Source organism: Lucilia cuprina, chromosome 2 (assembly GCF_022045245.1).
Source record: "Lucilia cuprina isolate Lc7/37 chromosome 2, ASM2204524v1, whole genome shotgun sequence".
NCBI classification, from domain to species: domain Eukaryota; kingdom Metazoa; phylum Arthropoda; class Insecta; order Diptera; family Calliphoridae; genus Lucilia; species Lucilia cuprina.
This window is the reverse complement of record NC_060950.1, coordinates 20,049,732-20,072,538: the sequence shown is the minus strand read 5'-3', so window position 1 is coordinate 20,072,538 and position 22,807 is coordinate 20,049,732. Positions and strand designations below refer to the sequence as shown.

Below are 22,807 nucleotides of genomic sequence, written 5' to 3'. Positions count from 1 at the left end.
ATATAAAGCCTCATTTAGAAATTTTAGTTTTTTATCAATAAATTGCTTAAATATTTTGGAATTATGGTAATATTCAACATAAAAGTTTCTTTACAAAAAATAAAAATTGTATAAAAGTAAAAATTGTAAAAAAATATACCCATGGTGTAGGGTATTATATGGTCGGCCATGCCCGACTATACTTTCCTACTTGTTTATTTCTAAAAATTTCTAGAAATCGACAAATTTTATGATTCTGAGACGACATTTCAATATATTAATAGGCAGCGCTATGTGTCAATATTAACGCATAACATTTCCCCCATTTTACATAATTAGTTTTTATCCAACTTATCTGTAAATTTGTTTCTTACCTAGCAATTGTTCGTAAACTTTGATTATTTTCCTCATTTTCAAATTACAAATAAACAAATATCTACATAACTGACATGTATCAAACATCTTGAAATATGTCATTTCCTTAATTTTAAATTAAATTTTTACTTTCCCCCAGCTTAAGAGAACACTTACATATAAATAAATGTTAATTTTCCACTACACATCAAATGTGTACTTATGTATTTTCTACACAATTAAAAGAAAGTATATATTTAATGTTCTGTTTTAAATTTAATTAAAAATATTCACATTATTTTAACCAAATTGTTGACACTTTATTGCTCTTTCATTCACCTTGCAACATCATCTTCATTAATTTATTGTAAATACGTTTTTCTTCATTTCATCATTGATTCATCATAGATTTTAATTCAATTATTTATTCATTAATTCTCTACTTCTTTCGTTTGTTCATTCATCAATGTTTTTCTGAAGGTGGGTGCCTTGGGCGTGTTGTAAATAGTAGTATTTGGTGCATTCATTACTATTTTATTTATATGTGTGGATTTTTCTACTACCACCGCTTTCTTTAATAGTTGTGGGAAAAATTTGTGTTTTATATTTGACATTTTTTGTTGATTAAATTTCTGTAGTAACAAGTTAAATGTTTTTTATTAATTTTTTTTAGACAAAGTTGTAGGTTTATTTTTATTTATTAATTTTTAGCTTTAAATTAATAATTTATAACGGTTAAAAATTTGTTTTTAAGAAATTTTTGAATATTAATACAACTCAGCAAAAACTTGACAATAACTTAATTTTAACCACTTACGAGTTTTTGAAATAATCAGTAAATTTCAAAATGAATCCCATTTTCTCGGGAATGAAATTATCCGGGAAAAAAACCCGGGGGAATGTTTTCTTAATAAAAGAAAAGGTGCTACCAGTACCTCTAGTCTGCCGGGACTATAAACTGGTGATTACATTTCACTCCCTGGCTAGTCCTTGGAGAGAATTTTGGTTCAAGGACTTATCTCTCTGATGCTGTTGCTGAGCAACATATGCTGCATTCCTGAACCGTTTAGTATCTCTTACTCTTAGCATAGTAGGGCTCCAGTATAGATTGGAGAATTCGCAGGCTGACACTTGGTAGATGATCGTTCCTTATGGTATGAGAATGGAACTTTTCCTGACCGAGGACTATTACCCATTTAAAAGGATGCATATTATGTCATAAGACTTTTGGTTGGGACCTGTCACTCAACTTGTCTGGGTAATTAATGTGAAATCCTTTGTCACATTATGTTGACATAAATAACGATCCTGATTTATTGGCTTACTACCAAATACTTCCCTAGGTGCTGTTGCCGAAACAACTGGGCCATCTCAATATAAAGATTGATACATGAGTTCTTTATAAAAGAATTCAGGAGCCAGTCAACCCAGTGAATGAAAAGACCACCGGGAAAATAAAAACACTAATACAAACAAAAATAGATGTACACACATTTTTTGATAACCATTTCTCAATACGTATCTCTTGAAGTCAATATATTCTAAATTGGATCAATGGATAAAAGTCTCCTTTTTTAGGTTTTCATGATTTTTCTATTTAAACTATTTAAGGTGTTTTTTATTAAAAGGAATTTGAAAGTCGCTTTAAATTTTGCATTAAACTTTTATGGCCGATTACAAATGTTTTAAGAAATTTTAAATTTCACTAAAATTTTAATTTCAAGTTTACATTATGTTCAACCAAGATCAAACCGTATGTTCAATTTTTAAACCGTGAGCGTATGAGCAATTTTCTGAATAGGAACATATATGTATGCGTCAATTATAAACCGATACTCATTAAAATGTTGTTCATAGATAGAAAGGTTTTGGCTCGTAAGAAACTTCTTTGTATTTTTACGTTTAAGCCATTTTCTAAAGGAGACCTCAAAAGGGGGTAATGTCAATTATGCAGTGATCCCCATAAAGGTTGATAGAGATTTTGGCACTTGAGGAACTTAACTGTGCCAAATTCTATTGCTATATTCTCAATTATGGACAATTTTGGGATTTTGGAAAAATCATAATAACTTGAAATTTGCTTTCAAATAAAAAATTTCTTTTGTTTTCTCACCCACATGTTGATAAGTAAATCTTGTTATATTTTACCTCCAAACAGCAACATTATTTCAAATTTAAATAATTTGAAAATAAAATAATTTACTTGCCACAAAAAAAAAACATATAAAACTGTAAATCATGCACACGTATAAAAATGTATGTATGTATGTATGTATGTATGTATGTATGTATGTATGTATGTATGTATGTATAAAATACATACCATTATCATAAAAACATTATTAGATAGTAAAAAAAAAACAAATTTTTCACGGTCAAATACCAATATAATTATGTGATCATGGAGGGTCTTATTTATCTATTTATTTATATTTTTTCTCTTACTCTCTATCTCTTAGTCGTAAAAGGTTTATTTATCTGAGCAACTATTACTTTACGTTTTTCTTTTAGTTTAAATTTTTTTCGCAAATAATTTATATCCATTGAAGAAAAATACTTTGACATTTAGCCAAATTAAATTTTTGCAAAATCTTCGTGATCGTTTGTGTGTTTTTATCGTACGTATATAGTAGTACATATGTATGTATGTATGTGTATTTGCAAAATAGAAATTACCGGATAAATCAAGTTATGTTTTGTAATTTGTTTGATTATGTTGATGAATGTGTTTTTTATTGATACCAGAGCATTTGGATGTTTATGCATATTTGTACTTAATGTTCATATTTTCAGTACAAATATGCAAATTTATGCATGATTTATGTTTAAAGGTCTAAGTGTAGGTGGTAAGGGTAAATATATTTAAAAATATATTTAATAAATGTCATTTAAATAAATTAAAATAATTAAATTAAAACAAACAAATAAGAAATTATAGTCGGGCGAGGCCGACCATATGATAGCCTACACCTGTTACAAAAATAGTACTTATGTGATTTAGTTTTCATAATAAAGCATTTTAGTTGAATTGTACTAAAGCCATTTATTGCTGAACAATATTATGGACATTTAGTTTAAAATTTTGAAGGGAGCTTTTTATAGGGGTTAGGTTCAAATGAGGCCCTATAAATATAAAGTTCATGAGGCTCATTAAGACTTGTGTGGAACTTGGTTTTGCAGGTTTTTGTCGAGATATGAGTTTATTAAAAGCCCTATTCGGCGGGTTCAGTTGTATGGGGGCTAGGTGAAATGGACCTACTTTACCATAGAAGATCACATGCCAAATTTCATTCAATTATTTCCAGAATTGCGAACTGTAGTTTGATTATAAGGTTTACAAACCCTATTCGGTTGTTCATTTGTATGAGGCTACGTAAAATAATGGGCTGATCTTAACTATTTTCAAAAGGCTTTGTTCCTGGGAAGTTCATGTTCCAAATTTCATTGATTTATCTTCATAATTGCAACCTGTAGTTTGATTGCAGACGGACAGACATAGCTAAATCAACTCATAAAATGATTCTGAGCTATTGATATAATCTAAACAAACATAAGCACAAGCCCAATATACCGTCCCCACTAAAGTGGTGTAGAGTATAAAAACGTGTACAAATAATGACAAGAACAGCAAATTACTGATACGAGGGGCATTTCAAAAAAACAGGGCATTCTGTCATAACAAAAGAGCTATTACATTACAACTACGTCGAGCTATTACATTCGCCCTTTCGTTGCCCACTATATGATGTAAACCTTACCTCTGGGAGAGTATTCAGTTAAGGTTTTCTTACAATCCAATACGGTCTTAGATTTAATTCTATCACCTGATATCGCCCTAATTGCCTTCTGGCTGTCGGTAAATATATTAAGCCCTGTGGACGCCATATTTATTCTAATCAAATCTAATCCAATTTTTGGTCAATTTCAACCTTTTCCAATAAACTTGGGATTTTTTAAAATCATTTTGATTTGATAAAATAAATTGCGTACATGGTTTACTTGAACAGCCATGTCTTAATCAACTCAAAAAGTAATTCTGGTTAGGTATAATACCCTCCCCACTACAGTGGTGTAGGGTATAAAAACCTTACAAATATTAAATATTTATTATTGCGTACTAAAATTATTTAACCATTAATATCACCAACTATTTTAGTTAAATTTGATTTTAACAACCAAATGTCAAAGACCTTTTATTATAGAAAATAAAGTGATTTGCTCCAATGAACTTCCGCATTGAAATGGTCACAAAAACAAAATGAATTATATTCAATTCTTTGGAAAATAATTTATTTATAAATCTCTTATTTCGTATTAATCTATTTACATACTACGAGTACCTTTATTTATAAAATTACTGTCAATGACATTACAAATTTACATTTGTGTCTAATGCTGGTTTGTTTTTTGTTGTCTATTATTGTTGTTTTTTTTTTTTTGTTTCTGTTTTTGGTACATTTTAGTTACTGTCAAACTGTCAGCTTTTCTGTCTATAAGTTTTTTTTGTAATTTTATTTGTTGTATGTTAAGGTTGCACCACATGATTTCATTAAAATTACAACAAAAGTTCTATTGTTTATTGTGTACGAGTTTAAAATACCCTACATGGTTAATGATTGGTATTGAGTACGATTGATTTGAATTGGTGGTTGTGCAGATATTTTTATGATGTACATATATACATTAAAGGTGTATTTCTTCGGATACACCTAAGCCTCTATCGGGCCTGTTGTGCGCTCCTTAACCAGTGTCTCAGGTGGGTATCGAACCCACCACCTCCGCCACCACCAGACTAGAACACTAACCTACCGGAGGTCATTTTCGATATACTTCACAGTAAAATTTAATCCGGTGAGTTATTTTCATATATACTTTATGGGTTCTATATTTCAATGGGATGTTATAGAATTGACCTTATACATATAACACATGAAGTGATCAAGACTTTTGCACGTTTTTTTGCAATACTATATTTTTCAAAACTTGGGTCACTTGACATTAAATCCCCCATATGTATACATGAAAATCTACTCCCAGCGGAAGGAATATACACAAATTTAATCCCTGCTACAAGATAATCCGACTTTCAACCCAAAATGAATGCTGTTACAAAAGGAACACTGATAATTAAAATTGAGAAAAGAACTTAGTAATAAAACTGTTGACTTGCTAAAGTGTATAATACAATCGGCCTATACCTTTCAAAATTCGAACCTTATTTTAGCTCATTTACTTGCTACATTTGTTGTAAATAAACATTATAAATTTAATATTTATCTATAAAGCAATCTAAACTGAATGTCAAACTTAGCAGGTGGCTGAGAGTGTACAATAAGAAATATGGCATATTCTCAAAAGCGCACATATTTACGACATACAAATAAATTTCGAAATTTTGATTCATATTATGCATTCATTCACTACTTACATAGGTATTCCTTAAATTACAAATAGAACAACAGCAACAATGAATGTACCTGGTTGCATTTATTAAATTTACCAACAAACATATGCAATTTACATACATGTAGTTTTACATATAATATCAGGTAAGAAATTATAGCCTGACGAGGCCGAACATATAATACCCTACATCTGTTACAAAAAGTAAAATGTGATTTAGTTTTCATAATAAAACATTAAAGTTGATTTGTTCCTTGCCTCAGATATACTTAAGTCATTAATTAAAAAATAAAACTGTTGGCTTTTATAGGGGCTAGGGTCAAATGAGGCCCTATAAGTAAAGAGTTCACAAGGGTCATCAAGGCTAGTATAGAACTTGGTTTTGCAGCTATTTGTCGAGATACGAGTTTTTAAACATAATTATGTACTTAAAAGCCCTATTCGGCGAGTTCAGTTGTATGGTAAATATTTTCAATTGGCTTCGTCTACGGTACCATAGAATCATCATGTGTCAAATTTTATTCAATTATCTCTAAAATTGCAACCTGTAGTCTAACTAAACGATTTACAAGCCCTATTTGGGGGTTCAGTTGTATGGGAGCTAGATGAAATAATGGACCGATCTTAACCATATTAAACAGGCTTCGTTCCTGGGACAATAGAAGATCATGTGCAATATTTTATTGCATTATCTTTAAAATGGCGTAGTTTGCTTACAATGTTTACATGGACGGACAGACAGACGTACGGACAGACGGACATAGCTAAATCGACTAAAAAAATTATTCTGAGGCGATTGATATACTAAACAGACCTAATATACCCTTCCCACTAAAGTGGTGTAGGGTATAATGAATGTGTGTTTGTATGTTTATTGTGTTAAAATTACTAATGTTAAAATTATGCACAAATAACTTAAACATCCATTTAAACTTTTCAGATATTAAATTGTCGGACTACCCATGAGGTGAGCGGCACCTCTCATATTAATTAAATAGAAATATTCGTTTATCTGGGAAACTAAATTCTTCAAATTTTTGGAGGAAAAGGGGCGAAAAGGGTTCTTAAAGTCCACATATGAATTGAATAAAAAAATTTCTATATCTTTCTGTTCTAAAATATTCAAATTTTACTAGAAGAACTTTAACATTTATCTGAGCATTTACAGTATTACGGTCGGACTTTCAATGGGGGACTTGACACCTTGAATATGAATTAAAAACAAAATCTTGTTATACCCTACACCAATATAGTGGGGAGGGTATTATACGTTTGTGCTGATGTTTGTAACATACACAAATATTGGTTCAATACCCACCTTAAAGTATACCGATCGAATCATCTTTTGAGTCGATTAAGACATGTCCGTCCGTCTGTCCGGCTGGCTGTCCATGTAAACCTTGTGCGCAAGGTATAGGCCGAAATTTTTTAAGATAATTTGATGAAATTTAGACCAAGCATGTTTTTTGGCACAGGGACGAAGCCTTATATATATCCTTTATATATATATATATATATCCTTTTCCCAAATTTACATAGGATCGGCCCATATTTGATATATATAGAGCCTCATTTAGAAATTTTAGTTTTTTATCAATAAATTGCTTAAATATTTTAGAATAATGGTAATATTCAACATAAATGTTTCTTAAAAAAAATAAAAATTTTAAAAATATACTCATGGTGTAGGGTATTATATGGTCGGCCATGCCCGACTATACTTTTCTACTTGTTTATCTACGAAACATTTTGGAGAAAAAATGCGGGCTTTCTTCTGGCGAGCTTGAATCCCCTGCATGAATTTAAAAGAAAAATTCATATATTTGGGAATCTATTAAAGCTAAATTTTACATGAAGAACTTTGACATTCATTTGAACATATAGAAAAAATCGGGCGAACTTTCAATGGCGGTCTTGGCACCACACAAATAAATTAAATATACAATTTCGTATATCTTAACAATTGTTAGATTATTCATATTTTTCAAAGATAGAAATTGGCGAACTTGCAATAATTTGCTTGCCATCATATTATAAATCTTGAAAATTATCTTCAAAAGTGTTAAGTGGGGTTTATATTTATATTGCTTCTAGGGTAGCAAATCACACTGGGTATAGCTGGTACATACATAAATAAGCATATAAAATTACAAACACAAACATAAAGGCTTACAAAAACATTTGGAAAATTTATGAAAATTTATTTTAAAATTATTATCGTCATTTTATACTAAATATGATGTTCTCTTCTATTTATCTCTTCCCAAAAGAGCAGTAGCAATACCAACAATGGTAACCACATCAACAAAGTATAGTTTTATATGCTCAATTTATGTTTTATTATATTTACATAACTTTCTATATAAATATATATAGTTATGAGAGGTATATTAAACTTGTCGTAACATTAACGTACTTAATATTTTAGTCATTATTGATTCAAATTGGTAATCGATTTAAAACTAAAGCCATTTATCTTCGTTTATAGCTGTCTTGGGCTATCTTTGTTTTGTTCTTATAAATCGTAGGAATTGTTCCAAAACTAAAGTAAGCCTCTATATAGAACAACGTTATATAATGTTATTTATATCTTATTTTGATAAAATTTAGATGAAGCTATTAATTTTAGCAAAAATAATTATAATGATAGTGTCAATGTAATACCAAACACAACCAATATATAAATAGCTCTGGTTATTTCCCATTTTTTTTTTCTAACTCCATAAAGACCCATATTTAGTGTTTCCAGTTGCCATTGACACTCTGCATTTATTTGCATATTTACACAGACTACCACATAATATGAACACATTCGTATGGAAATGACCCAGAGGGAAAAAAATACTAGGACTTACATTTTTAGGCCTTCCAGGAACTAGTATTGATCTTCGCAGAAGATATACCACAAAGTCTTTGCTTCCACTTCTTGAAGGATTGATTGACATTAAAAATTGCATTACAAAACAAGGCCAAATAAATAAAGAACTCCATTGAGTTAAAGGTCTTCTCATAAGAATTCAGCAAAAGATCTTCTAATGGGCCCTTAATCAGAAGCCCGTTTATTAGACCTTTTTAAGCTAAGCACTTGGCTGCCAATGATTTAGCAATGCAGCAGGATGTGCTTGTGTCTGCAAAATAATGCCTTTAGGAAGGCCGCTATACTGCCACTTTTGCCCCGTTGGGAACATGTCTATGTGTGGGTATTGCGTTTATTTTCTCTCATATACATTGAACTGTTAAAATATAATTTTTGGTTGGTATTTTGTTTCTACATAATGATTTATTATATTACTATTGTCGTCATTGTTGTTGCAGTTATAGCTCTGTTTTCTTCCATAAATGAACATTCTATCTTTACCCAGCAATATAAAAGGGATACAAAACAATCTTTATAACGTTTTTTTTTTGTCCCAATTGTTTAACTACTTGAGTATCAGGTTTATGCTCTTTTTAATGTAGATATGGAATCGATCCTCACAACTATGTCCCCAGATCATAAATTGCCAACTGCCTTTTCGATCTATGGGGTAAATGTAAAACTATGGAAATGTATGGAAGTGTTTTCAAAAAAATAAACAACCAATACAGTTAAACAAAAGACAATTATACAAATATGAGAGTATGAACGTACAATGTATATCGTACATATGTATGTGTATGTACTATGATAGTAAGCCTGTTTTATATATTCTATTGTTATTGTTGCTATTTTAATTATAATTTTGATCTTATTAGTAAATTATGACTATTTACAATTTATGTGATGTATGTTTTAGGTTCTTTCTTCTGAGCTTCTTATTAAATGTTTATCCACTTTTGTAATTATTGCATAATGTCTTTTTTTTATACATTACAGAATACAGAGCATATAATGTATTTGTCTTATGTTTATAACAGATAACAGTCATCGGTTGTCAATCATTGCGAGTCGATTTAGTCCTTCCCTATACATAAACATATATTAAAATCATATTCCCAAGTCGAAATCATAAGAGTTCTATTCATAAATAATCCATGCCTTTCTTCCAAAAGGGAAAAACTTCATTAATCATTGGAGGAATTGCGAAAAAACGTTAATTTTTTAAACAGTTATTCTTGAGAGAAAGTGCTCCAGAATTTAAGTTTTGAATTTTAATATTAAATCGTGTATGTCTCCAAATGTCAAGTACTTTTATTGTATCCTAAAGTTTTAAAACCCTGATTAAGTATACTTTTCCATTGTTCATATTAATTGAAAATTAATTTACAATTTACGAACATACTTAATACTCTTAATTGTTAACCTATCTTGGGATCTCGACTTTTTAATTTTTCTTGGCATGTATTAGAAATAAATGTAATAAATATATTTTCCTTTTCATATATTCCTGTATATCGTAAACTAGCTGTTGTTTGATGACGTTTGTCCACTGAACTTAAAATTTATAGATTTTAGAAATTAAGAGTTGTTTTCATTTCCGCATAAACTGATACCTTTCTAACATACTGGCTTTGCTATCCTAAAAGCAATATAAATAAAAAAGCTACTTAAAATTTCTGAAAATAGTTTTTCAGATTTACAATATGATGGCAAGCAAATTATTGTAATTTATTCAATTTTTATCTATGAAAAGTTTGAATAATCCAACAGTTTTCAAGATATAAGAAATTGTGTATTTAATTCATATATGCAGTCCCACGTCCGCCATTGAAAGTGAGCCCGATATTTTCTAAATGTTCACAGGAATGTCAATATTCTTAATGTAAAATTTGAAAATTCGTCTTCAAGATATACGAATTTTTCTATTTAATTTATGTGGCGGCTTCAAGCTCCCTAGATGAAAGTCCGCCCTTTTTCCTCCAAAATGTTCCGATGAATATTAATGTAATTTGTACAAATTTTAAAGAATCTAGTTCTATTAATTTCCCAGACAAACAAAATTTTGTATATAATACATGTGGGAGGTGCCAAATCCCCCATTGAAAGTGCGCCCGTTATACTCTTACTGTTCAGATAAATGTCAAAGTTCTTCTAGTAAAATTTTAAGGTTCTAGCTTCGATAGTATCGGATATACGAATTTGTCTATTTAATTCATATGTGGGCTTCATGACAACAATCAATTCATCCGTTTAGAAACCTTCATATATACTTACATACACACATTCATTTTTATATATGTATATAGATAGAAGATAGATAAGGCATAGTTTATCATCTTATGTTAATTGATTTTTGTTTTATTTCTATTTTAAGGATAAAAAAATCTTTACCTGGTACGAAGGTGAAGCCTCAGCAAATGAATTATATAATGGACGTTTAAATATCATTACAAATCATGAAGATTATGGTAAAGCAACAGCAAATTTAACTGCAATACGTGAATCAGATCAGGGTTGGTATCACTGCCAAATAGTATTTCCCAATCGTACACCAAGTATACGCAATAACGGTACATGGTATTATCTGACGGTACAAGGTAAGTTAATAAATATCAAACTTTTCTATGCCCTACTCACGAAGGTAAATGGTATAAAAACACAGTAACACGAAAAAAACTCAAACAAGTACATAGAAGAAGAGTTATTAACATCGTCTTACTAACATACATATGCAAATTAAACAACATAATATGACAAACATTAAGAGAAATGATATTATTTAGTTGGTGTGAATTATTCACCTTCGATATATTACACATATAAACAATTCTTAGATACAAAAACACAATTCCAGTGTATTATATCTACTCGGTATAAACAAAAACAACAATCAATGTACTATTATCATTCTTATCCATTTTAACAAACTAATGAACTTTTATTGTGTTACACCAAGTGTATCCTTGTATTCATTTTTCATCCTCAACTATTTTTTTTACATCCATTTTTTCCTATCATTACATTTTTCTGTAACTATCCTGTTTTCGTTTTCAGGTGGCTCTCTCATAAAAATACCACCAGTGAATCAAACAATTATGGAAGGACAGACAGCATTCTTTCATTGTGTCATGAAATATCCAAATTCATCAGAGACCTCTTGGTATAAGGATGGTGTTTTATTGCAAGATATACCCGATCTAATACATCGTTCACGTTTGAGTCCACAAGGCAGTTTAAGTATTGATCCAACTATGATGAGTGATTATGGTGAATATGAATGTCATGTGCGCAGTAACGATGATGAAGTCCAAACCGCCAAAGCATTTCTTAATATACAATGTAAGTTTGTGTGCTTGAGTATGTGTGTCACTTGTATTATGGTTCTAAGGGCCATTCTAGGTTATAAACTAGGCTATAAACTTTATGCTAGACTATACACAAGACTATAGAATTTGTACAAGACTAGACTATAGACTAGACTATAGACTAGACTACAAACTAGACTAAAGACTAGACTTTAGACTAGACTATAGACTAGACTATAGACTAGACTATAGACTAGACTATAGACTAGACTATAGACTAGACTATAGACTAGACTATAGACTATAGACTAGACTATAGACTAGACTATAGACTAGACTATAGACTAGACTATAGACTAGACTATAGACTAGACTATAGACTAGACTATAGACTAGACTATAGACTAGACTATAGACTAGACTATAGACTAGACTATAGACTAGACTATAGACTAGACTATAGACTAGACTATAGACTAGACTATAGACTAGACTATAGACTAGACTATAGACTAGACTATAGACTAGACTATAGACTAGACTATAGACTAGACTATAGACTAGACTATAGACTAGAAATAGACTAGACTATAGACAGATATACTATAGACTAGACTATAGACTAGACTATAGACTAGAGACTATAGACTAGACTATAGACTAGACTAGACTATAGACTAGACCATAGACTAGACCATAGACTAGACCATAGACTAGACTATAGACTAGACTATAGACTAGACTATAGACTAGACTATAGACTAGACTATAGACTATACTATAGACTATAGACTATAGACTAGACATAGACTAGACTATAGACTAGACTATAGACTAGAACTATATAGACTAGACTATAGACTAGACTATAGACTAGACTATAGACTAGACTATAGACTAGACTATAGACTAGACTATAGACTAGACTATAGACTAGACTATAGACTAGACTATACTACTAGACTATAGACTAGACTATAGACTAGACTATAGACTAGCTAGACTATAGACTAGACTATAGACTAGACTATAGACTAGACTATAGACTAGACTATAGACTAGACTATAGACTAGACTATAGACTAGACTATAGACTATAGACTAGACTATAGACTAGACTATAGACTAGACTATAGACTAGACTATAGACTAGACTATAGACTAGACTATAGACTAGACTATAGACTAACTATAGACTAGACTATAGACTAGACTATAGACTAGACTATAGACTAGACTATAGACTAGACTATAGACTAGACTATAGACTAGACTATAGACTAGACTATAGACTAGACTATAGACTAGACTATAGACTAGACTATAGACTAGACTATAGACTAGACTATAGACTAGACTATAGACTAGACTATAGACTAGACTATAGACTAGACTATAGACTAGACTATAGACTAGACTATAGACTAGACTATAGACTAGACTATAGACTAGACTATAGACTAGACTATAGACTAGACTATAGACTAGACTATAGACTAGACTATATACTAGACTATACTAGACTATAGACTAGACTATAGACTAGACTATAGACTAGACTATAGACTAGACTATAGACTAGACTATAGACTAGACTATAGACTAGACTATAGACTAGACTATAGACTAGACTATAGACTAGACTATAGACTAGACTATAGACTAGACTATAGACTAGACTATAGACTAGACTATAGACTAGACTATAGACTAGACTATAGACTAGACTAGACTATAGACTAGACTATAGACTAGACTATAGACTAGACTATAGACTAGACTATAGACTAGACTATAGACTAGACTATAGACTAGACTATAACTAGACTAGACTATAGACTAGACTATAGACTAGACTATAGACTAACTATAGACTAGAACTATAGACTAGACTATAGATTAGACTATAGGCTAGACTATAGACTAGACTATAGACTAGACTATAGGCTAGACTATAGACTAGACTATAGACTAGACTATAGGCTAGACTATAGACTAGACTATAGACTAGACTATAGACTATACAATAGACTATACTATAGACTGTACTATAGACTAGACTATAGACTAGACTATAGACTAGACTATAGACTAGACTATAGACTAGACTATAGACTAGACTATAGACTAGACTATAGACTAGACTATAGACTAGACTATAGACTAGACTATAGACTAGACTATAGACTAGAACTATAGACTAGACTATAGACTAGACTATAGACTAGACTATAGACTAGACTATAGACTAGACTATAGACTAGACTATAGACTAGACTATAGACTAGACTATAGACTAGACTATAGATTAGACTATAGGCTAGACTATAGACTAGACTATAGACTAGACTATAGGCTAGACTATAGACTAGACTATAGACTAGACTATAGGCTAGACTATAGACTAGACTATAGACTAGACTATAGACTATACAATAGACTATACTATAGACTGTACTATAGACTAGACTATAGACTAGACTATAGACTAGACTTTAGGCTAGACTTTAGACTAGACTTTAGGCTAGACTTTAGACTAGACTTTAGGCTAGACTATAGACTAGACTTTAGACTAGACTATTGATACAAATCTATAGACACAAATCAATAAAACGAAAAGACTCTCATACATTTTCCAATTTATAATGTAGATATGTACATAAGGGTGTCCCATGGACCACCTTTTTGTTGAGGTACCTCTAAAAGCTATGGGCATTATTGAACTTAATTAGAGATAACATTTTAATTTCAGTTCTAAAAAAATGTTTGCAAAATGTCGAAATCAGCTCAAAATTAGGTGATTTTTGAAAAATGTAAAGAAATTTTTTCACGATTTTCTATCGCTGGAATGAAACTGAGGTCCACTCTATTTTTTATGTTCATAACCTGGGATACTCTAATATAAATATACACAAGGCTAAAAAATAAAACTTTACATGTGTATGTATGTACATCACATGTTTTATTCTCATTCACAGATAAAGCCAAAGTAATTTATGCACCACCAGAGGTTTATTTACCATACGGTCAGCCAGCAGTTTTAGATTGTCATTTTCGTGCGAATCCACCATTAAAGAATCTTAGATGGGAAAAAGATGGACTGCTCTTTGATTCATACAATGTACCAGTAAGTCGTATAATTCAACACAATTTCCTTTAACACAAAGACATTTACAAATAGAAATTGTGTTGAAATCAATACTTTTTTTGTCATTTGCTCTATTTGTAAGTATATTTCTAACATTTTTTCCTAATTGTTTTTTTTTTTATTTTTTACATCTTCAGGGTGTATTCTATAAAATGAATGGTAGTTTATTCTTTTCAAAAGTCGATGAATCACATGCTGGCAGTTATACATGTACGCCATACAATGATCTGGGTACCGATGGTCCATCGCCTGTCATTAATGTAATTGTTTTGCGACCACCAATATTCACAATAACACCGAAAGCAATTTACATACAGAAATTAGGTGAAACTACTGAATTGCCATGTCAAGCCATCGATCGAGATGGCACTAATCATCCGTCTATTGATTGGAAAAGGGTAAATTGAATGTGTGTATGATTATTTGTTCAAATCATAAAGGAGGTATATACTATGTAAATGTTTGTGCCTCTAGTTTGTGTGCCTATTGTATTATTATTTCTGATTATACGATGTTTTGTGATTTAACTGTATCTGTTGTTAACATAAACCAAAAAATCAGATATCACTTTATGTTTATGAATTCAATAATAGGCAACACATCAGAAAAGGAGTTTATTTTTAAGTTTGTATCTGTTAGGATAGCAATTTATGATGTTATAAAGTTATTTGTTTTACTTATTATAGGATAATAAAAAAATATTATTGACATTTTATTATATTTACATCTATTTATAGTTAAAAAACAACAATTTAATTACAACTCCAAATTATTTTCAATCCATTTATAAAAACCATTCAATTTTGTAAATACTGCAGGTAGGAAACGACTATCACCACAACGTCTTACTCCCAGCGATATAATGCCCAACATATGATATTTTTCTCTTTTGCCACTACTTTGGCGATAAAATATTGCACCACCCGAATCGCCTTTGCAAACATCAATTTCGTTAACACCAGATCCACAGATTTCCGTTGAATCATTGAAAACACTATTACGATATACTTCCCTACATTTTGAAATATCTAAAATAGGTACCTCAGCTTTTAGTAAAATGGCAGAACGTATTGCTTAAGAAATGAAAGAAAACGAATTTGTTATAAGAGATGTTCTGAGAATCTTTTTATCTATATCTCGCTCATTTACAACAATACTGGCATAAAATACAGGAGGGCTACAATATATACGTCATACGTCGATCTTATACATATCTCTACTCTTCTCTCTTCATTTCTCTTGAAACAACTTTATTTGGATAAAGCCAGTCTTGTAGCAATTGAGCGATATATTAGAATGGTTCGTAATTTATACTTACTTTTTTCAGTAGCACCCCAGCCAGCTACAAGAGCTCTTCCGTTGTTAAATGCCATATCGGGAGGTGGTATACAAATTGGATAAAATGATCCTGTAAGAAATTAAATTGAACAAGAGAAAACTATTTTGAGCTCACTATGAGAAAATATTTTTAAAATGTCTTCGGAATATTTTTGGTACAAAAAAAAATATCTATTTGGCCTTAGAGTCGTACTCGTACTTTCAAGCCAGTAGTGAGCGTTATAGTATTTCGTGGGGCCTTTTGTAAGGGGGCTATGCAAAAACTTGGACCGATATAGCCCATCTTCAATACCAAACAAACCTTACTAAAAAGAAATATTTGTGAAAGTTTTCAACACTTTAGCTCTTTCCTTCCGGACTCTATTGTGCTTTCAACAGACAAACGTACGGACATACGGACACAGAATTGCCTTAGAATTTATTAAGGTCCCAGAATATAAATATACTTTTGAGGGTCTATGATCAATATTTCGATCTGTTACAAACGGAATGACAAAACCAATATACCATCTTTTTTATCAAGGTTTTCAACTAAAATGAAATGACGTCAAAGTGTATTCTTCATGGAATTTACTTTATATTTCAATGATTTATCTTTAAAATTGACACCTGAAATGTTATTACAAGTTTCCATGGACGTTAGACTAACGATTTAACCCTTTTACGCACGAAACTAAACCGCATGTTTTTTATGGATATGACTTCACCACACCCTTTATTTTAACGTGTATCAATCATTTTTGATGAAAAATGGTAAACATGTTTTCAAAGGATCCTTTGATCCTTTTGAGCATGTAGTGACATCAAATTATATATAAAAATGAAGTATTTTTCTTTAAAAATAACCATTTACTGTATCTTTGAACTTAAAATAACGCTCTAAATGGAGAACAATTTAAAACAAGTATGAAAGTATAGTCGGGCATGGTCGACCATATGATATCCTACACCAATTAGTATGTTAAAAATTTGGATTATTTTAAAAAATAAAGCATTTAATTTGTTTTTTAACTTTATTACGAAATCCTTTTATTTACTGTCGGGCATGGTTGACCATATGATACCCTACACCAATTAGTATGTTAAAAATTTGGATTATTTTAAAAAATAAAGCATTTAGTTTGTTTTTTAACTTTATTACGAAATCCTTTTACTTACTGTTGACAAAAAAACAGACTTTCTACAGAGGGTGTATAGGGGAGTAGCAGTAAATATGGGCCTATCATTGTAAATCTTGGTATAGGAATTAACGTCTACTTCCAAGTTGTTTATGTAGAATTTAATTAGTATTTCTAAGTAAACTTTGACCTTTAAGTCATTTTCTGAAGGGGAGTTTGTATGGGGATTAGGGGCAAATGAGACCTGATCACAACAAAAATCGGTAGTATCATTTAGAATTCTATAAAATTAAGTTTTGCCGACTTTTGTTGACATAATAGCGAGACGGACGGACGGACATAGCTTAATCGACTCATAAAATGATTCTAAACCGATTGGTATACTTTAAGGTGGGTATAGGATAAATATTTTTGTATGTTACAAACATCAACACAAACTCAATTTACCTCTCCTCTTTAAAGCGGTGCGTTACGAACATCAACACAAACGTATAATACCTTTCCATATTTAATAGTGTAGGATATAGAAAAAACTCTGCGTATTGTATATAAAAACTTACTACTTAAATACTCCTTATCCAGCTTCAACAGTGCAATATCATTTTTAAACGATAAATGTGAATACGCATGATGAACTATAATTTTAAGGACAGCAGCATCCACTGTGGTAGCACATATATCATTACCAGTTAAGTCCGGGGCACAGTCTGGATCTTCGGTAACATCATGTTCACCCAAACGTACACCATTCCTAATGAAAAAAAAAATACACCAATATTTTGTCTAAACTCAAAATAATTAATCATTTAACATACAATTCATAAAATTCCTGAGCTACACAATGAGCAGCTGTTAGAACATATTGTGTCGTTATTAGACTGCCACCACAATGATAACGTATTTTAGTGTTATACAAAAGTAAAGCCGTCCATGGAAATTCCATTAAAGTAGTTTCATTAGCAAACGAAATTCTTTTACCCAATGATGAACCACAAATAAGAGATGTATTTTTTAAAATTTCCACACCAGTTGGGTTAAGCGAATCAGTATCTGATTTTAAATCGGAAAGTTTCATTTCAATTTTTTGACCCACAGACACTTCATCGTCAAGATCCAGTGATAAATTAGTAAGTTCACTTAAAGGTATATCATCGGAAGAAGATTTATCTTTGGGATTAGAAGTAGTAGTGCTAGGTATTGTGGTTGTTTCAGTGCTTTTTGGACTTTCACTGGGGTCTAGAGATTTTGGACCAGCATGTAATATTTCGATGGCTTTGTCATTATTTATATATGGTATACCTAAATGTAATAGGTATTCGTCATCAGGAAAAAATACTTTTGATGAAGTGCTATATCCCCATTGTAAATCTCGTTTATGTTCTCTATGTGTTTCTAAGACAGTATCCAACTGCGTGAAAAAGTAGTAAAATTGAAAAATTAAAACACCTTCCTGAGAAACATGAAAAAAATTACCTGTTCTTTGGATTCAATTGTTAATTGTTGATTTGACTCACAGTTTTTGTTAATATTGTTATTATTTTCTTTTTCATTTGTTAATTTTTTATTACAGTCATTTTTTATTTTTGGATATGCTATTGTTGTTGCTAAACATAATGCTATTAAAAATATATTTTTGTAACGTAAAGACATTATATTATTCGATATTTAATTTATTATATATTTATTTTATAGCTTTTTGTATTGTTTATAAACTAATATGTTTCTATTTTAATTAAAACACCGGTTTAAATATTCAATCTTATATGAACTGATCCCATGTAAACCACAGAAGCTTTTAATTTCATAACATGTTAAGATAACAGATTTTATACCCAAGTTTTTCTGTAAGATGTGTTTGAAGTAAAGGAGTGTATTCATATTATTATCTTATTATTGTAAGACCTGTAGTTTGACTACAAGCATTACATGTATACACGGGTGATCATTCCAATTATTTAAGTATTAGTCGGACTAGCAAAGCTATTTTTATACCACTATCAGTGGTGATAGAGGGTCTGTTTGTCAGTCTGTTGAAAACATGCTTACGTTAAAATTAAGCAAGAAAATCATTAGCTGGTTTGATATTGAAAACCAGCAACATCGGTTGACGACGTTAAAAATTATGGGTAAACATTGCAGACTACCTCGAAAAAATTAAGCTTTTTTTTTTGTACTTTTTGTAGCTTTCTCAGAAACTACAAAAGATAATTTCATATGTCACGCGGGGCCACGGACTAAATATGTAGAAAATCAAAACAATTGATCCAAAATTTCAGATAGCCCCCACATAAATTTATAAATTCTCGGAAATTAGTTAATTGTTAATAATTGAAATAATAAATTTATAAGGTTTAACTCTAATAACATATTTTCAAATTGGCACACTATTAGTCATAGCTCCCATATTAAGACATCAACATCGTTTCAAAAATCATTTAAACGAATTCACAGAATAGGTTTTGTAAATATACAAATCGTTCTCCAAAATTTTTTAGCATCGGTAAGATCGGCCGCTAGTAAACCAAGCACCCATAAAAAACTTACTAAATATATATTTTTCCGAACCTAATAAAAATTAGTTCCACATATACATAATATTAGTACCCTTTTCATGAAAACAAAGCTTTTGTCGTGATATCCAAAAATTATATAGTTAAAAGGGTTTTAATAAAAAGCAGCATGCTGGTGGAGGGTATTTAAGATTCCGTATATCCAAATATAGCAATATAACTTGTTTTTACTTTAAGAACACATTTTTTGTAAGTAGTAAAGAAACCATTTTTCGTGTCGGATTTAATGAAAACTTATAAAATAATATTGCTTATACAATAGCTTTTAACAATTTTTTAAAAGAAAACTTTTTATGAAAACATTCTTTTCCTTATCTGTTTTTCTTAGTAAACGCAATTTGTAAATAAATTATTTTAGTTACTGCCTCTACTTACAAGGTGTGATGTGTACTATAGCAATACGTTGGGCTTGTAAAAAACTGATTCATTATAATCAAAGCTTTTTCTATAATATATTTAACGATCACTTACCAACAAACTGACATAATTCAAAATTCCGGTTTCTTGAACTAATTAAGTACTAACTAACTAACTAACTAACTAACTAACTAACCAACCAACTAACTAAGTAACTAACTAACTAACCAACTAACTAACGCGCATAGTTTGCGTTTTAGTGATTTTCGGGAAGGTTCCTTGTATGGGAGCTATGATCAGTTATGGACCGATCGGAAAAAAATACATAGTAATATTTCTGTATGAGAGACAAATGCTTGTACCAAATTTTATATGGATATCTTAATTTAGTAATGAGTTATATACGTTTAAGTGATTTTCAGGGGGGGCCTTGTATTGGAGCTGTGACCAATTATAGACCGATCGGAAAAAACTTTCAATGTATTATTGCTGTGCATATGAGAAATACTATTTTATTTATATTTAGTAATAAGTTATGCACGTTTTAGTGATATTCGGTAGGGGACCTTGTATGGGAGCTATGCCCAATTATGGACCGATCCAGAAAATTAAAATTCTATTGACATAAGATTTTAATATTTAAAATTTTATGCAGATATCGACATTCTGACAGAAGTTATTAGCAAAAAATTTTTTCCGGGAATATGTAATTATGAACCCATTCTGGGAATTTTCGGCAATAATCAACATCTTATGTAGGAACGAATGTATGATGATTTTCATGAAAGTACCTTGCTTAGTTTTCGAGAAAATTACATCTGAATGTGTAAAAAATGCTTATTTTTTCGGAGTTGTTTTAAATTTTAAATCATAACTTTTCCGATGAGAAGCGATTTTGATAATTTTCAATACCAAACTGTACCAGATAATAGTGAATATTTTGGCTGAATTTCGTTAATTTTCATTGCTTCGTTTTAACGTGAGCGTGTTTTACACAGACCGACAGACAGATGGACGGACAGACGGACATAGCTAAATCGACTCAGAATTTCATAAGGACCCAGAATATATATATACTATGTTGGGTCACAGATGAATATTTCTTGGTGTTATACACGGAATGACAAACTTATATATACCCTCTATCACCACTGATGGTGGTGAGGGTATAAAAAAAACCTGCAGAGACATTTTTCTCGAAATAACTTCTTTTTGAATTATGCCAGTCTCTTTGTAAATGAGCAATATATATTTATCCCCACAAATATCTAGACTAACAATGTTAAATTCAGCAAACAAGATAATTAATTAGTATTAAGTGATTTAAACATAAAGATGTATTTAATTTCGAAGAAAATATGAATTTCACAAAATTCACAAACAAATCACATTAAATCACTTTATATCGAAAAAAGTGACAAACTATATAATAATTTCTTATAGGGAATCGTTAAATCGTCTCAACTACGCAGTTTTCATTGCTTTATATACTTGTTTTCTTAATTATTCAAATACAATTTGTGGCCATAAAAAATGTGCACAAAATTTTGAAAAAAATCCCCAACGAACAGTGGTAAAGTTAAAAGTATAACACTTTATGATACATACTTATTTAACGATTAATTTGAGTTTTCTTATATACTTATAATGTAATTTTAATTTGAATAATATTAACTATTTTTGGATATTCCTTATATTATCCACTGTAATTGCGTGTGCTTTTACAAATTATTGGGGTATTCACAAAAATAACTCTTGATTGAAACAGCTAAAAGTGAAGTGTAAGTGCAATGCTTGTTGGTTTATTAGATTTATGTGTTAACAAAAAAATACATCAATTCATTCCATTTTAAATTAATGCACATCGTTTTTGAAAGAATCAAAAATTTTATAAAAATACACACTTTTCTGTTTAATAACGTCTCTGTTCAGACTTTTTATTATTTTCTAAAACCTGTAATTATTGTGAAATATTTTAAATTCTTAGAAGTTCTATTGTTATTTATATTCAAAATTTTTAAATATCCGATATTATAAAAATATCATCTACAGCACGTGTAAAATTTTTAAGTGGCAATTTAAAAAAGTAAGAGCGAATCTTATATACCCACAATCAACCGTATGCCGTAAAAAGAAATGTGGATTAAGGCCCAAACCAATTATAGACCGAGCTCTTTCGAATTAACAGAATATTAATATTTACAAGCTAAATAGTTTTGTCTAATATTTAAACCAAGACAAAACCAATTATGGGCCCTTTATCGTAAAATTTGTTAGAATAAAACTTATTTGTGTCGAATTCAATAGATGTACTCACGTTTTTAAGTTAGTAACAAGCATTATTTCCTGAAGCGGGCCTTATATTGGGTTTAGGG

The 22,807-nt window shown here is 30.4% G+C and overlaps 2 protein-coding genes across 3 annotated transcripts in view; one reads left to right on the top strand and one right to left on the bottom strand.

Moving 5' to 3' along the window:
• LOC111675193 (protein borderless) overlaps positions 1-22,807 on the top strand; it is a 46,280-nt gene that overhangs the window by 15,331 nt on the left and 8,142 nt on the right. For both annotated transcript variants that reach the window (XM_046956214.1, XM_023435911.2), the window contains exons 2-5: positions 10,971-11,193; positions 11,651-11,935; positions 14,880-15,028; positions 15,187-15,447. In XM_046956214.1, the coding sequence (XP_046812170.1) occupies positions 10,971-11,193; positions 11,651-11,935; positions 14,880-15,028; positions 15,187-15,447 (918 nt within the window). The remainder of the gene's footprint in view (positions 1-10,970; positions 11,194-11,650; positions 11,936-14,879; positions 15,029-15,186; positions 15,448-22,807) is intronic.
• On the bottom strand, positions 15,608-19,284 carry LOC124421289 (CLIP domain-containing serine protease 14D-like). The gene is made up of 5 exons (XM_046956215.1): positions 18,979-19,284; positions 18,321-18,913; positions 18,066-18,256; positions 16,368-16,457; positions 15,608-16,122 (listed from the first exon to the last, which is right to left on the bottom strand). Exons 1-5 carry the CDS (start codon positions 19,153-19,155, stop codon positions 15,806-15,808), a joined length of 1,368 nt encoding a protein of 455 aa, XP_046812171.1. The 5' UTR covers positions 19,156-19,284; the 3' UTR covers positions 15,608-15,805.

What these genes read in the sequence shown, in the direction of transcription:
- LOC124421289 (XM_046956215.1), bottom strand. Translation starts at nt 19,155, where the DNA reads ATGTCTTTACGTTACAAAAATATATTTTTAATAGCATTATGTTTAGCA. An exon ending in GGATAAGGAGTATTTAAGTA is followed by an intron (nt 16,458 to 18,065) that starts GTAAGTTTTTAT and finishes AATTTCTTACAG; the next exon opens with GATCATTTTATCCAATTTGT. An exon ending in CTGGGGTGCTACTGAAAAAA is followed by an intron (nt 16,123 to 16,367) that starts GTAAGTATAAAT and finishes TCATTTCTTAAG; the next exon opens with CAATACGTTCTGCCATTTTA.